General features: G+C 32.0%; 1 protein-coding gene and 1 pseudogene across 1 annotated transcript; both read left to right on the forward strand.

Annotated features, from left to right (window-relative positions):
• The first annotated feature begins 5,253 nt into the window (after nt 1-5,253).
• Nucleotides 5,254-6,764, forward strand: LOC100796516 (GDSL esterase/lipase At5g45910-like; annotated as a pseudogene).
• A 3,720-nt stretch (nt 6,765-10,484) lies between these two features.
• LOC100797048 (type IV inositol polyphosphate 5-phosphatase 7) lies at nt 10,485-14,089 on the forward strand. The gene is made up of 7 exons (XM_014762609.3): nt 10,485-10,555; nt 10,662-10,737; nt 11,003-11,064; nt 11,200-11,488; nt 11,604-11,797; nt 11,923-12,031; nt 12,151-14,089. The coding sequence occupies exons 1-7, from the start codon at nt 10,485-10,487 to the stop codon at nt 12,301-12,303; spliced, it is 954 nt and encodes a 317-aa protein (XP_014618095.2). The 3' UTR covers nt 12,304-14,089.
• Nucleotides 14,090-18,083: the final 3,994 nt, after the last annotated feature.

Here is an 18,083-nt window from a genome sequence, read left to right on the forward strand (position 1 = left end):
AACGAGTAATATCATTCATGTATTACAATATGCTCAATTTCCTAAGTAGTATACTTAAAGTGGTAATAAAACTTAATGAATAAATCCAATGTTTATTCTTGGTCCAAAAAATAATTTTTCTCAAATAAATCAATGTGTACCTGAATATGAGAAAATATCACAATATAAAAGTTTCAACTCTAACCCGTATGTATACAATCATAAAGTGGAACCAAGTCTCATTCTTTCTACATGATCCTTGAATTTAAACGGTGGCATGCCCTTAGTCAAAGGATCAACGATCATTAACTCAGTGCCTATATGCTCAATGACTACTTTCTTGTCTTTTACTCTTTCTCTAATGGCTAAGTACTTAATGTTGATGTGCTTACTTCAACTTTCACTTTTCTTATTCTTAGCCATAAAGACAACAGCTGAGTTATCGCAGAAGATTCTCAAAGGCCTTGAAATAGTATCAACTATCTTCAGCCCATAAATGAAACTCTTAAGCCATATACCATGTGATATAGCCTCAAAACAAGAGACAAACTCAACTTCCATGGTAGAAGTAGTAGTCAAAGTCTTCTTAACACTCCTCCACGAAATAGCTCCACCATCCATCATGAAAATGTACCCAGATGTTGATTTGCGAGAGTCAACACAACCAACAAAGTCTGAGTCTGAATAACCAATCACATCTAGATTGTTTGTCTTTCTATACATAAGCATGTAATCTTTGGTCTGCTGAAGGTACCTCATCACTTTCTTTGTAGCTCTGTAGTAGTCAGTACCTGGATTACTCTGATATCTTCCTAACATTCCAATTGCAAAAGCAATGTCAGGCCTTGTGCACACTTGAGCATACATGAGGCTTCCAACAATTGAAGCATAAGGAATGTTTTTCATCTATTTTCTCTCAAAGTCATTCTTTGGGCATTGGTTCAAATCAAACCTATAACCCTTCACAATGGGAGCAACACTTGGTGAACAATCTTTCATCCAAAATTTCTCTAAAATTTTGTTAATATAGGTTTCATGTGATAGACCTAAAATACCTTGAGGTCTATCTCTATGAATCTTAATGCCGATGATATAAGATGCATCACCCATATCCTTCATGTCAAAATTCTTAGAGAGAAATTGTTTCACCTCATGTAGCAAACCTCGATCATTGGCTGCAAGTAAAATATCATCTACATATAAAACAAGAAAACATATTTCAATCCCATTGACCTTGTGGTATATGCATTCATCCATGTGGTTTTCATGAAAACCAAATGAAGAAATTATCCCATGAAACTTAAGGTACCACTGACGGGAGGCTTGTTTTAAACCATATATAGATTTATTAAGCTTGCAAACCAAATGCTCACCACTACTAGAGGAAAATCTTTTAGGTTGTTTCATAAAAACCTCCTCCTCTAAATCACCATTAAAAAAGGATCTTTTCACATCCATTTGTTGCAACTCAAGGTCAAAATGAACAATTAATACCAAGATAATACGAAGAGAATATTTCTTAGATACAGGAGAAAAATTCTCTGTGTAGTCTATTCCTTCTTTTTGAGTAAATCCCTTAGCAACGAGTCTTGCCTTGTATCTCTCAATGTTGCCTAATGAATCCCTTTGGTCTTAAAGACCCATTTACAACCAATGACCTTTACCCTATTAGGCAACTCTACAAGGTTTGAAACTTTGTTACTCTGCATGGAATTCGTCTCATCCTTCATGGCATCATACAACTCATGGCTTGATCAAAAGTTTCGGGATCATTTTCAGCTCCAATATTATAGTCAAATTCTTGTAAATATACAATATAATCACTAGGAATAGCTGATTTTCTTACTTTAGTAGACCTCTTTAATGCTGCATAACATTTTCTTGGGATTATGTTGTTCAGCTGGTTGTTCATCATTTTCAGGAATTTGATGATCAACTTGATCTACTAGATTATCAACAACAGGTTGTGGAATGCTAGTCATGTGTTGTTCATCATCCCTTTGAACTTGAGGGGTATGAATTACAACCAATCTTTCACTTGATGTGGAAGGTTGAGACTCTATATAATCAATTTTAGAACCTAAGTCCTTCAATTGATCACTCCTATTGATCAAGTCATTTTCAAGAAACTTGGTATTTATTGATTCCACAACCCTAGTAGTATGATATCGATAGTAAAACTTATAACCTTTAGACCTTTTAACATATCCAATGAAATACCCACTAATAGTCCTCGGGTCAAGATTCTTCTCTTTTGAGTTATATATTCTCGCCTCACATGGACAACCACAAACGCGCATATGTTTCAAACTCGGTTTCTAACCTTTAAACAACTCAAAAGGTGTCTTTGGGACAACCTTGGTTGGAACACGGTTTAATATATACATTGTCGTCTTTAGTGCTTCAGCCCACAAGGATTTAGGAAGATTGGAGTTGTTAAGCATATTCCGTACCATGTCCATTAATGTTCAATTCCTTCTTTCTATCACACCATTCTGATTTGGAGAACCAGACATAGTGTACTAGGCAACACTCCCATGTTCTTGAAGAAACCTTGCAAATGGACCAAGTGCTTGTCCATTCTCAGTATATCTATCATAATATTCTTCACCTCTATCTGATCTCACTATTTTTTTTTTGCTTGCCACATTGGTTCTCAACTTTAACCTTAAAGACTTTGACGGCATCCAATGCTTAAATTTTGTTATAAAGCAAATAAACATTCATATATCATGAATAATCATCTATAAAGGTGATAAAAATATTTATGACCACGTGCATCCATATCTGGACAACAAATATCAGTATGAATTAGTTCTAATATGCTTGAACCCCTGTTAGCACCTTTCTTAGACATGTTGGTATGCTTACCCTTAATGCAGTCCACACAAGTCTTAAAGTTAGCAAAATCTAGAGTATTGAGTACCCCATCTTTCACTAACCTTTTAATCCTCTCAATGAAGATATGCCCTAATCTCTGGTGCCATAACATAGAGGAATTATCATTAATATTACACCTTTTAATACCAATTTGAACATGCATTGAACTATAAGTGACATAATTTTGTAAACCAAGAAGATAAAGACCATCAGACAAGATATCATTCCCAACACATTCAAAATTATAAAATAACTCAAATGATGTGTCTTTAAAATTAAAGGAATATCCAAAAGGTATGAGTCTGGAAACAAAAATCAAGTTTCGAGAAAAACTTGGTACATAAAAGGTCATTTCTAATTTCAAAATAATTTCACTACTTAAAGTTAAAATGCAAGTTCCAATAGCCTCCACAGGTGAGCCTAACTTATTTCTTGATAAAATGCTTTGCTCACTTCCCACTGGTTTCCTTAGGTTTTGCATACCCTGTAAAGAATTTGAAATATGAATAGTAGATCCGGAATCAATCCACTAGGTGTTAATATTAACACTAATCATATTAGATTCATAACATACTAATGAGATTGATTTACCTTTCTTCTCAAGCCATTTTTGGAATCTGGGACAATCCTTCTTCATGTGTCCCTTCTTCTTACAAAAGAAACACTTTGTCACCTTCTTAATATCAGCTTGAGGTGGTATTTTACCATTCCCCTTCTGATTAGCTTGAGACTAAGCTGCTTTGTTCTTCCCACAAGAAGTTATCAGCAATGCACTCTCACCCATCTCCATTACAAGCCTTTCTTCTTCTTGAACACACATAGTGATTAATTCATTGATAGACCATTTGTCCTTATATGTAGGAAATCTTAAACGACCCATATTCTTGCAGAAGGGTGTTCAAAATGAAGTGCACCAAGAAGGACTCAAACATATCAACCTCCAGTTTCTTAAGTTGAGCTGAAATGCCTCGCATTTGCATTATGTACTCACGCAGACCTTTCACATTGGTGAATTGGAGAAAGGAGAACTTCATGATCAGGGTGCTTGCTAAAGCCTTATCTGAAGTGATGAACTAGTCATCAATGGGCTTAAGCAAGTCTCAGACCTTTTCATGCTGGTCAACAGAACTAGGTATCCCGGCCGAGATTTTGGTATTAATGAATATCACGCTGAGCTAGTTGGATCGCTCCCACTGCTCATATAGTGCAACAGCAGCTGGGCTACTTTTATCAGTGATTACAGGTGGTTCGTCTTTCCTTATAGCATAGTCTATGTCCATCCACCCAATTGTAGAAGAATTCTCTCATTTCATATCTTATAGTTATCTCCTTTGAGTTTGAGAATATCACATTGAATATTTGAAAACTAAGAGTTTGAGAAGCTCCAAAATCCAAAGGCTTATGTCAAAATTTGAGGCATATTAATCTTAATTGTATGTTTTACCAATGTAAACATACTAGAAAATTAAATCTTGTGACATAAAAATTGCTTGTGGGCTAAATTTTTAATTCAATAAGAAACAATTAAACTTTATGATAGAATAATTTATGCTTTACGGGTACAACATGAAAATAATTAAATTTTCTATCACAAATATTTACTTTATGATAAAATTGACAAATTGTACATACCTCATGATCCTTGTGCGTAAACCATGAAAAATAATATGTCATTTTATCCCAATTAATTATACAAATATAATAAAAATTTCTATGGGATAAAATTCATTATATAAAGTATAATTAATCACAATATTATGTCTAATTCCTTATATGATTTTCAAACAACTAAATAAATAATTTTAATCAAATTATAGATGTTGTGATTAATCCATAATTAATCAAAATTATAAAGATTACTTAGATATAAAACTTAATCATATGAGAATAAATCATATTATGCATTTCAAGATCAAAATATAATATAATGATGAATAAAATTCTCATATATAATTTCATAATTGAAACATAATATTATGCATTTGATTTCATATACATATGCATAGAATAAATTTTTTTCCAGGATATATTCATGCATAAAATAAATCAAAACTCCATATATTGTAAAGGTAAACAAAATAGGATATAAGATATGAAAAAATAAATATATATCAAAAAACCTTCAACGATCTAGTGGCTCTCAGTCTCTTTGTAGATGGTGTATCAGACAAAATTAGAAGAGATAAGTTCAGGGATCAAATACATGTGCTATATATAGACATTCTACCATCAAGAATGCATTTAGTTGTCATTACCACTCATTAGTAGTCATTACCACCCATTAGTAATCATTCAATATTTTGCTTCTCAATTCCAAAAATGATGGAATATTTTATTTTCCAAAATGTACAGACCAAATTATTGTAAGTTTCAATTGATATTCAAGTGCATGTTATGAAGATCTTCATTATCTTTAGTGTCACCTTCGCATGTGGTGTTTTTGGAAATGTTATATGTCAATCCTCTCCCTATGAAGCTATTTTCAATTTTGGTGACTCTATAAGTGATACAGGAAATGCTACTGCTTATCACCATATTCTCAAGAATGGTAATAGTCCTTATGGTTCAACATACTTCAAACATTCATCTCGACGTCTGCCGGATGGACGATTGATCATAAATTTTATAGGTATATGCCCTTAATTTTAAGGTGGCTTAGTTAAAATTTTCTTGGAAGGAAGAAAACACAATATATTGTTGATCAAAGAAAATAATAACCTATGGTTTTTTCAATTGTAGCTGAGGCATATGGGTTGCCAATGTTGTCGGCCTATCTAGATCTCACCAAAGGCCAAGACATTAGGCATGGAGTAAATTTTGCATTTGCCGGTGGGTGCACTTGATATGAACTATTTCAAACAAAATAGATGCATGGCACTAGCAACGAATATTTCAGTAAGTGTTCAACTTGGTTGGTTTAAGAAACTCAAACCTTCCCTGTGCAAATATAAAGAAGGTTTTTACAAATTTTTCTTTAATAATGTTTATATATATATGTGAATTTTTTCTGCTTCAAACTTACATTTTTTATTCTCTTTTAAGACAAAGTGCGATAACTACTTCAAAAAATCATTGTTTTTAGTCGTAGAAATTGGTGGAAATGATACTAATGCACTTATCTCATATAAGAATATTTCAAAACTTCGTGAAATAGTTCCCCCAATTATTGAAGAAATTATCAAGGCCACCATATATCACTTTTAAGTATTGAAATGTTGCCTTCAACTTTTGATTAAAAATTTGATTAATTAGAAACTCAATTTTTTGTTTCTTTCCTTTTATTTGCCCGACATTAATAGAAGAAGGAGCTATAGAGGTAGTTGTCCTAGGAAACTTCCCAATTGGGTGTAATTTTGGTGTCTTGACAATAGTGAATAGTGGTAACAAAGATGACTATGATCAATATGGGTGCTTAGTAGCTTACAATACTTTCATCGAGTACTATAATGGGCACTTGAATCAAGCCATAGAGACCCTAAGATAACAAAACAACCATGTTAAGATAATTTATTTTGATTATTGCAATAACACCAAATGTTTTTTTTTCAAGTACCACAACAATATGAAATGTTGTGCTTTTATTTTCTTATATTGGATTAGCAATTTTATTACGATTTGTTCTCATCTTATGTTTTATTTATGTACATCTATGATGCGGGCTTTTCTTTTGGTAAGGATGTGACTTTTATAGCATGTTGTGGAACAAGCAAACCTTACAATGTTGATTTACATACACCTTGTCAAACTTTGACATCAACAGTTTGCTTTGACCCTTCAAAACATACCAACTGGGATGGAGCTCACTTTACTGAAGTAGCTTATAGGCTAATAGCAAAGGGGCAAATTGAGGGTCCTTTAGTTTTGCAAGTCTTTCTCTTAAATCTCCTTTTTTCAAGATAGATTGAAATTGATGCAAGCATTAAAGCAAGATTTATTTTGAAAAATTCAAAAGTAGGATTGTGTTTTTTTCTTCAAGTGTTTGTATACAATAACATCGTTAAGGAGTATGGCTACAATAAGCACCTTGTGTTGTTGTTGCAAACAATTGTTCTTCTAATTTTCAATGAAAAATTTATTCCTAATTATATTACATTAATAAAATTTGTTTGTTTCGATGTCGTATTGAAAGACATATGCAAGTGTAATGCGACATGAAAAAATAGTGATAGCAACACTCTCCAACACATTCTCTACTATTAATTAAAATTTATCAAAAATTACAAAATTATAAGAGAAGCACATTGAATAATATTTATTTGTCATAATTTTTTTTGTGATTTTTAATAAATTTCAATCAATAAAAAGTGTGTTAGAGTGCATGTTGCTAGAATTTTAATAATAATTGTTTTTCCTAGTTTTGATCCAATCTTCTCATGCTTAATTTTATTATTTAAAAATTCACACTATCATACTATATATCTTTACCTCGAATTATGGTTATTATCAATTCTCTTAAATATATATTTTAATTAAAATTAAATATTTCTTAAGCCAAAAGACAAACTTAGAATATTGGGCATGTATATTAGTTGTTATTTATCTTAACTAGTGTAACACCCTAAAAAAGTATAATAAATGCTTGCATTGGTATATAGTGTTTTAACTATAAAAAAATAAGAAAAAAATATTTAAAATGAACAAACCCAGCTAGAAGCCGGTAGTATTCTAGAATTAAAGAAAATAGTTAATTAAAATTCAATTTATCAACAAAATTTAAACAAACACTACTTAAAATCTTGGTTTTTACAACACACTAACAACTTCGGTCCGCCTAAAACGATGTTGTATAATAAGCGGTGACAATTCGGTAATTATAAAGATAACAAACAAAGACGGTGATGTAGAAACCCGTCTTTGAATTCATGAATCATATCTTCGACAACGTTCATGTTTGAGTGCACGACGTGGTTGGCGCAACATTATACTCACGTGCTACAAGCAACACTCACGTGCGTCGAATCCTAGCCTTCGTCACTATACCTCTGAAGACCTTCCTCAGTCATAGCTAGCCTCGAACAAGACTCTCGCGCGCCCTATCTAGCCTAAAAAAAAACCTCTGAAGACCTTCCTCAGTCACTGAGGTCTCCCTTCCCGAGTTCGCATCATCACTCAGCTCCCACCGTCCATGGCGGCGCACCCGTAGCCTGTCGTGACTCACCACTCTCGCGCGACCAAATTAGGTTTGTTGTAAGATTTCTTTTTGGTCCCTCTTTTACGGTTTTACCTATTTTCGCTTTTCATTATTTTTTTTCAAAATAGACAAACAAGCAAACAAAGTACTTTGTGTGATGTTTGTTGAAATTATGAAAATTGGATGTTCGTGAAGCTGATTATTTTATATTCGAACTGTTTTGAAGTGAAAATAACACAAACTACTTTGTGTTATTTTTAGGCAAGTAGGAGAAATGAAGTGATGCAGAGGTAAATACTGTTTGCTAGTGCTAATTCCACGGGAATGACTTTTCTGGTGAAGATAAACCTTTACAACCAAATAGTAAGTTGGTATTTCACTCCCCTGAGTATTTCATTGATCAATCTTGGTCTTGCTGATACAGTGTTTGTATGTTGTTAGTGTTTTTACTATTGCTTTGGTAGAAGTAGAAGCTAGGTAGGTGAATAAGTAAGGCTATACTTTTCTTTGGCTTTTTATGGCTTTACTGTTTCTATGCCTAGGTGAATAAGTAGTCATAATATTCTGATTAAGCTTTCTATTATACAATAAGCAAGGTTCAGTGTTTTGCAAAAAAAGTAATGCCTAAATTAGTGTTGAATAACCAGTAACCAAAGAAAAGCAGAGGTAAATCTTTTAAAGAATAACCAGTAACCAAAGTTGTATAAAGAATAAGCAGAGTTGAAGAAGCTAGGTAGGCTCTACTTTTGAAGTGGTTACTAGTTCATTGCTGAATAACCAATAATCAAAGTTAAATGTCCATTTACTCTTACTCTGATGCTAGTTCATAACATGATATATGTTTGTTCCTTTTACAGCCTGGGAAGCCTGGGAATCAATTCATTTGATTTAAAGAATGTGTTAAAGAATGATAATTGATTCATTTTTTTTATCTAATGTATGAGCATGTAAAATAACAAACGAGGTCACTACTTGAGGGTATTGAAATTGAAGGCACTAGATAAAGAAAGAAAACAGAAAAAAAAAAATGGTGAGAATTGAGATGGGAACGAGATCACAATCAACAAAAGAGAAACATGTTATATGTTTGTTCCTTTTATAGCAAAAACTTGTCCTGCTTTAAACTGGACCTCCATATGCTTATGTTATCAATTACTTTAATGAGTTTCTGTTTGCAGCAAAAATTATAAGGGCCAAATGATTAAATTTATTCCAGGTGCTTGATCGTGCCATCATGTAGCCTTTATTTGTCCATACTTCGTACTCTACTTTGAAAATGAAATCATATGCTGTCAATTAATATGTGAAGTTATGCAGAAGAAAATCTAATTAGTTTTCTTTTCTCATTTTTTAAGGGATACCAAATGAACATAATATAGACATAATTTGCTAGATGTGGTTTATTTAATACATGAAAAATTATTGTGAGAAAACAGGAACTGTAAGGACAAATGAAGTTTTCATAATCTCTATTAAGATATGCATGTGCATATCTTTGTTCTCGAATTTTTTCCTTTCTTTCTTTGGGTGTGTGTGTATACGTGACAATGATATTCGAGATATTCGAGGGCAGCATGATTACCTGCATATTTTGATATAGATTTAACGTGTAGTTAAGATCATGGGAATTCACATTCATGAGACTGTTAAAGACATATATATTTGGAGTGATCTTTTGATTAAGCAAATCCTGCACAAGAAATTGTGCAAATGAATGCTATAATACACATCTGAGAAGTGAATAAATAATACAAAACTTGTATGGTGCTTGCCAGTCAACATTATGACCACTAGTATGGTATTTATCTTTCAGATTCGGAACAATAAAATTTCATATTTTAAAATTCTAAGACAGCACCATTTTAGGAAACATGTGAAGCCAAAATTACTGAGTAAGCCAAAATATAATTAAAAATTTATAACAGTTTCTCTATCCTTAGCCTGAGGAGATAATCTCCCATTGTATTACTTATTTCTTTGGACAATTTAAGGGCAGTGAGGAGAAAATAAAAAGGCTAAAACTAGATAGACTATCCCCATATTACCAACTATGCAGTGTGAGTACATGGTTCATGTAGGCATGCTGTTCATCAATTTTTACATTATAATGAGAAGACTTTCTTTAAAGAGAAACCAATACAGTGAGAGAATTCTGCATATGATTTCATTTTCATAACTTCACATATTAATTTATTTGAATATAATAGTTATTTATGAAGTTTTGGCGAAAGATGAAAGTTTGTAGCCTTGAGCAATTTCTATCTTAAGGAGCTAAGATAGATGGAAAACACAAATAATAAAATTAATAGAAGTGTCTGATAATTGGAATTTAGCTTGGAGTCATAATTTCACAGTAGTATAAGCCAAAGAGATAACCCCATAAATCAAATGAATAAGAGAAGGAATTTTGGTCTCATATTTTCAGGAAATTATATATATATACACTGCTGTAATGTAATTTTTTAGGGTTTTAGCAAACTATATAGGTATATTAATGAGGTTTGCTGATGAGTTCATGTTCATGTTGAGTGATGGACTACTTGAGATTGTGGGGATCTTGTTCATGTTTACCATTTTAATCTCTTATGTAAAACATCAAGTGTCAACATTTACACAACTACGTAATTTGCTTTGTACTAATATTGACCAATCAGTTTCCCTTAATTTGCAGGACTACCAAAACTATTAAGCGATACCATCGTAGCTCTTTTACTCCTCAAGAGGAACACGTTGAATGTGAAACTCAGGTACGCTTGTGTTCTCTAACTCAAGTTAGTAGTGAATTATTTTTCTTAGATAGAATTAATGCAAAAAGATAGCCCTGTCTACAACAATATAGTATATATATATATATATATATATATATATATATATATATATATATATATATATATATATATATATATATATAAATGTAAGTCTTAATGATATGATACATCTCTATATATAACAGTAGTCAATTAATTTGATCTTGTTAGTGAATATTTATTAATTTTTTGTTTTGGCAATCAGAGCTGGTACCAAGAGGTGTCAAAGCTAAAGGCAAAGTATGATTCTCTTCAAAGGACCCAGAGGTAATCACTTATGCCTCTTCTAAAGAATAGACTTGTTATAATATATATCTAATATCTAATACCTTTTGATGAATATATTATCATGTTTTCAGCAGTCACATGCATATGTATCTCAATTTCTCATGACTATTCCAGGGCAAGTGACTACTCCAGACCCAGTGACTATTCAAGATGGGGTTCATCTGATGATGACAATGGCCTTGGAGACTCGCCAAGCACAGTCTCACCACTGTCTTATGGTGGACCTGCCTCTACTGAAGATGGATATGGAATGCCAGGGCGTTCCAGGTACTGCCTTCTTGCAAGTAAGCAAATGGTAGGAATATTTCTAACCATATGGGTGAGAAGTGAATTGAAAGATCATGTGCGAAACATGAAAGTATCCTGTGTTGGCAGAGGATTGATGGGCTATCTTGGAAATAAGGTAAATTTTAAATTGCTCACCATTGCCCTTACTTTTGCTTTGATATATTCATGGCAGAATTGCTGATTACTTGAAATTGGTTTACATAAGAGAGTTACTCTGCTTTCATTTTCAGGGATCCATCTCAATTAGCATGTCTCTACATGAAACAAGCTTTTGCTTCATTTGTAGCCACTTAACCTCAGGACAAAAGGAGGGTGATGAATTAAGAAGAAATTCTGATGTGATGGAGATTCTTAAGAAGACAAGGTTTCTACGTGTACATGATGCTGACAATGAGAAGTCTCCCGAGACAATCCTCGAGCATGAGTATGAATTTACTTGCATACATCTTAGTATAACTAATACTCTTAACATGTTTATGTAATTTGAGGCCCTCCTTGCATTTTCCTGTTTTGCATTACATGTTCTAATTTTGGATCCATTTATTTTAGTCGAATTATATGGCTTGGAGACTTGAATTATCGGATTGCCCTCTCCTACCGTTTTGCTAAGGCACTTGTTGAGATGCAAAACTGGAGAGCATTGTTGGAGAATGACCATGTACGCCTATATAACTCTTTTCTTTTAATTTCTAATTTTCTATCTTTTAACTTCAACTGGATTGCTGTCAAACAGAAACAATCAATGTTAATATCTATCTATATTGGCATTCATGGCAGTTGAGAATAGAGCAGAAGAGAGGCCGTGCATTTGTGGGATGGAATGAAGGGAAGGTTTATTTCCCTCCAACATACAAGTATTCAACTAATTCAGATAGGTATGCAGGAGATGATATGCACCCAAAGGAGAAAAGGCGAACACCTGCTTGGTAAGATCATCTTCTGTCACCCAACCAAAGCAATAGGAATTTAGCAGAATCACCCCAACCCCATAAATGCTAAATTCAGGCAACTATGATATGATTTTGATGAATTGTGTCAACTTATGTCAATGTAAATATTTTGGGCTGAGGTTAAGTCAAGTCATGGAAGACTGAAGAAGAGTATGAGCTGTTCTCGGAACAGAATTGAGGTGGAGGAACTCTTGCCATATTCCCACGGATATATTGAACTAAGTTTTTTCTAATGGAATGAGGACTAGCTATGGGATTTCAGGTACATTCTCTATACCTTATGCATATACTCACAATTCCAAAAATACAAGATTCTTGCTTGTATGGCAAACTTAGCTACCTGAAATGATTTTTTTTTAAGTTCATGCACATGGGTATGAATACAAATGGAAAGCATTGCCCCCCTCCCCCTCTCCTCATAGAACTCATGGGACCTTTTTTTCTTATTTTATTATTGGCTAGACCACAAGTACAAGATTCAGAAGCTTTAACTGAGCTATATTATATCTGAGCATAATAGACTGGATACTGATATGTTCTATGCCACTAGTTGTACACTTGTACCTTTCTTTTCTAGATACACAAACTGATTTCATCAATCCGTTAGTCAAAATAATCAGAATATGTTCACTGCATAGAATTAGTCTATTTCTCAATCTTTTCTGCTTTAATGTCCTTCTTTTCCCCTTCTTATTGTCATCACATAAAATAGAATTATACTAGAAAATAGAGAGATAAAAAAGAAAATTAAATTATACTAGAAAATACTATTATAAAAACTCGTTATCCTTGTAAGTTGTTAAGGCATGTATCATTACTCAATCGGAATCTCCATATATTATACTTTTGAAATCTGTGAACCAAGTTTAAGCCTTTCTAGTTTGTTAATGAGCTCAACAATAAAAAGAAGAGCACGCAGCAGGAAAGGAGAATTATTTGATATCAAAGACCCTTTATCAGTAAAATCATTAATCATGTGGACAGAGTCAGGAACTAAGGAGTGGAGGCTCTGGAATTCTATCATTAATTAACAAGATTTTTTTTGTACAATTTCTTTTTCATCACTGTAGCAATCAATAAGTGGAGTATAATCATATATAAGGAACATGTCATCAATTAGACACAATTAGACCTGTGCACAATTTCATCTGCACAATTAGACCTGTGTATATAAGGAACATGTCATCAATTATTTTGCAGACAATAATAAATAAATGTTTCAAAAGTTCAAAGCATGCTTTACTCAATCACTTCTAGCAAAGAATAAGATACATGGAAACCAATTTAGCCTATTTCTTCTGCTATTTTTATTGTGAAATTATGTCAATTTAGGCTGAATTGGAATGAATTAGGCTATGACTTGGGATTTTTTGATAAAAGTACACCTGACTATGTCATATGGATATATTTTATTTTCCATTATCTTCTGTTAATGTGTATTCTTTTTATTTTTTTTAAGAATTATTATGTGTATTCTGTATTATTAATGTACTTGCATTTAGCAATTTGATGTTTGTAGCCTCTCTATTTGCTGCTTCTTTTATGAAAAATCAGATTGAGTATTGTTGCTTTACTGCTGAATACTGAGCAGTATTATTTTAGGCTTGAAGATGACTTATGGTTTCTCTATTATTTTGAATTTTGTGAGTTAGACATACCATGCTGGAATTTGTTTCATATGTTTTCTGTCATAAGAGGTGCTCAAATTTCTCCATTTTAGTTATTTGTACTTAATTAGCAATTTATCATGTAACCATGCACTATTCTTTTATTTTGTCATTAGAATACTTGGACCCTTTTTTATTTTCTGTCATTGGGTATTCAATATTGTTTGTTACTTTGGTCATCAATCATTGGGTACTCAAATTTTCAAATATACATTAAAAAATAACTAATTTTTAATTGCAGGTTGACCCCCATTCAACATCGATGCTGACGTCAGCACCGATGTTGAAATACTAACTTTCAAAGATGTTCCTACAGATCCAGCGATGTAGAAAGTGCGGTTTCAACATCGGTGCTGACATCAGCATCGATGTTGAAATACTACCATACAAAGACGTTCCTCTATTTCCAGCGATGTAGAAAGCGTGGTTTCAACATCGGTGCTGATGCCAGCACCGATGTTGAAATGCTAACTTTCAAAGACGTTCTTGGAAATGCAGCGATGTAGAATGCACAGTTTCAACATCGGTGTTCACGTGAGCACCGATGTTGAAATACTAACATACAAAGACGTTCCTGGAAGTCCACAGATGTAAATTTTTGCGGTTTCAACATCGAGCGCGTCCAAACAAACGATGTTGAATGCACGCGTTCAACGTCGTGCCTGAAAGCACCACCGATTTTGATCCGAAGCTTTCAACATCGGTCATTATGCTGACACCGATTTAGAATATTATGACTTTCTACATCGTTTTGTTGTTGAACGTTGTTGAAACGTTAGCCTATCAACGACTGTACATTCTACATCGTCTATGCACCGTCTTTGAATGTGGATTTCCACCGATGTAGAATCCGCGCTTTTCACTAGTGAAGTCAACTCTGGCAATCAAATTCAAAGGAGTGGATTGAGGTTAACTCATTAATAACATTTTATTAAAGAAGTGGAACTTTATTCTAAAACATAGAATTAAGCTCTAATAAGCATAGTTAACGCTCTAATGAGTCTCGACTTAATTAAATTATTAAAGTGACTTAGACTTAAGTAATTAAGGAATTTAAATAACCTTGTTTAAGCTACTAATAAGCTAGCACACTTTACTTAAGACTCCTAGACTGGGTTGTGTGGACTGTAAGGCAAATGAGATAATTGTTTTAGGCCAACTATCTAGGAAATTATTAGTATCCTACTTAGGTAGTAATTTTTTTCTCTTGAACAAATCTTAAATATTAATGATATATTTAGAATTTGATTGTGTGTGAACATGGAAAAGACTTATAATTAATTTTAATTGGGTTGATAGAGATTTTTTTGTTTGTAAATTATAACATTTAATGATGACATTAATTATAATTTCAATATTTTGTCCTTTTTTTTGCTGAAGCAATATTTTGTCCGTTGTTAGCATTGGAGTAAAAAATGTAAATGTTACTTATTTTTTCTATATATACATTATAACAAAAAAATGTTATTACATCATTCTCTTCTCTTGATCTTTTCTCTCCTTATCATCATCTTTCTATCATTTTATTTTTCAAGACTTGAGTTGAACGGTTACAGTGGAAAATCAACGTGTAATTGTCTCCATTTTCAGGTTCTATTATTTTATTATTTCCTTATATTTATTTTATAATATTTCTGTTTATAAATTTTACTTTGCTTTTTTGATTTTATTTTATTCTTATACTTTATAAAATGACAAATAAAAAATTTGAATCTGATTTTGAAAAATTAAAGAAAAAGAGAAAAGTTGATAAATTAATTCAATCTCAACAAACAAAGATGCTTTTTTCAATTATCAAAATGTTGTGAAAATCCTAAAATGAAAAGTGAAGTCATGTGTTTAGCAACTTATGAGATTGAAAATTTTTAATTTCTATTAGGAATGCATATTTGATATGATATTTTGTTTGCCTTTGTTAATTTTATTTGTAAGATTTTGCAATCAAAAGATATGCATATAGATGTTGTCATGGATCATTTAAAGGATCTTAATGATGAAATCAAACAGTCTGCTGAATATTCTTTTCGTATAGAATATTTTTTTTATACATAGTAGATCAATTCCTTTTTTTCATTGAGATTCGATTTGAACAATTTCTACAATATGAAATTATTTTTGATTTTTTTTTGCATTTAAAAAATTTAAAACTTTAAGAGAAGATGATTTGAAAAAATATTGTATTAATCTTGAAAAGAATTTAAGATGTGATGAATATTCAGATATTGATGATCTAGATTTATTTTCAGAAAAGTATTGAGAGAAATATTAAAAGATGAAGTTAACACACCAATGGAAAAATTAAATTATATAAAAGGGTTAGAGTCTTTTCCAAATACATGCATTGCTTATAGAATATTATTAATAATACCGATAATGGTTGCCACAACCGAAAGAAGTTTTTCAAAATTAAAATTACTTAAATCTTATTTAAGATCAATAATGTTATAAGATAAATCGAATGAATTAACTATTTTATCTATTGAGAGTGAAATATTAGAATTGTTGGATTATAAAATATTGATAAATGATTTTGCCGCTAAAATAACTAAAAAATTAATTTAAAAATTTGAAATTTATATTTTACTATTTATTTTTATAAAATTTGCCTTAAGCCCAAATTAATGTAGATACGACCCGCTCCTAGAGACTAGTTAGTGATAGTTTAATAGTCTACACTCATTATAAGCTTGATTAAGATGAAATTAGAGATGATTTGGAATCTCATGCTCCCTCTAATTAATATCCTAAGCTTGTGGGACCCACATGGGTCCATGACATATGGATTTTAGGATTGTGTTTTTTTCTTTCTTCAAGGTTTTGTATACAATAAAATCGTTAAGGAGTTGTGGCATATGCCAAAAGTGGTCAATAGCTTTTGCAGGGGACATTGTGCTCAAGCCCAACAATTAGTACCATTTCCACCAAATGATTTGTGCAGTTTTACATGAGAAAAGTACATGAGAGACATCCTCATACATTAGATTACAAAAAGCACATGCTATACCACCTTGAAGAGTGACTTGCCTTTTGTGTAGGTTTACCTTTGTAAGTAACCTATCTTTCAAAACTCTCCAAATCATGAAAGTAATCTTTTGTAGGATTATAATTTGCCATAACCTTTTAAACACATCAACTTAATAAGTCCTAATCCTTAATTCATTCAAGGCACGATAGGTGGATTTTACCGTATAAAACAGTGGCAATGCGGGTTTTAAGTTACTAAGAGGTACGCCAATTGTTAAATTTACCTCCCAAAATTGCTAGACATACCTTTCTTTTTATAACCTTTTTTTCCAAATTAAAATACCCCACTTGTTAAATCTACCTCTATAAATATTTCCCTTTTTATTATTTTGATTTTTTTTCCAATAGTGATCACCTCTGGGAAGCTACTTGCAATTTGCTGGTATGAGAAGATCCTTTAAATATAGTAATAAAAAGGGTAGAAAAAATTGCAATCCTATTTATGTTGCAATACTAATGATGGGATTGAAGACATAAACCGCACGACTTAATCAAACTGGAGACAATGGTTGAGCACCAAAGAGACAACTTGCTAAGAGTACTCATTGAAAAAAGTTAAAGCAAAAATATCAACAGTGACTTTTATATATTGGAGACATGGTTATCAAACTCTTGAGTTAACTTTTTAATTCTTACGAGTTTACGAGTCTATTTGTTCTCTACGAATTGACTCTCTTGAGTAAACTCTTTTTTAATAGATTCAGGGTAAGTTCTATAAACTTTAAGTAAATTTGGTAGACTCTCGAGTTTATCACCGAATTAACAAGTTAAAAAAGTTAGATCAAAATGTAAGTAATTTTTTTATTGTTTTATATCTGTTTAGCATTCAACATACCTTCATTTAATGTATTATTCTCAAATACAAAATTCTCACCGTTAATAATATCAAACTCTTGTTCTCTAATAATATCAAATCCTCGATGAGAATAATCTATCACTACTATAACCTCTACAAGTTATTGTCTAGTAGTGATGTATTATTACTACACTTGATTATTTAAATATTCTGAACTTTATGATTTATTATTTTACTTTATTATATTATTGAAACATTTAATTAGTATATTAT

Source organism: Glycine max, chromosome 10, assembly GCF_000004515.6.
Source record: "Glycine max cultivar Williams 82 chromosome 10, Glycine_max_v4.0, whole genome shotgun sequence".
NCBI classification, from domain to species: domain Eukaryota; kingdom Viridiplantae; phylum Streptophyta; class Magnoliopsida; order Fabales; family Fabaceae; genus Glycine; species Glycine max.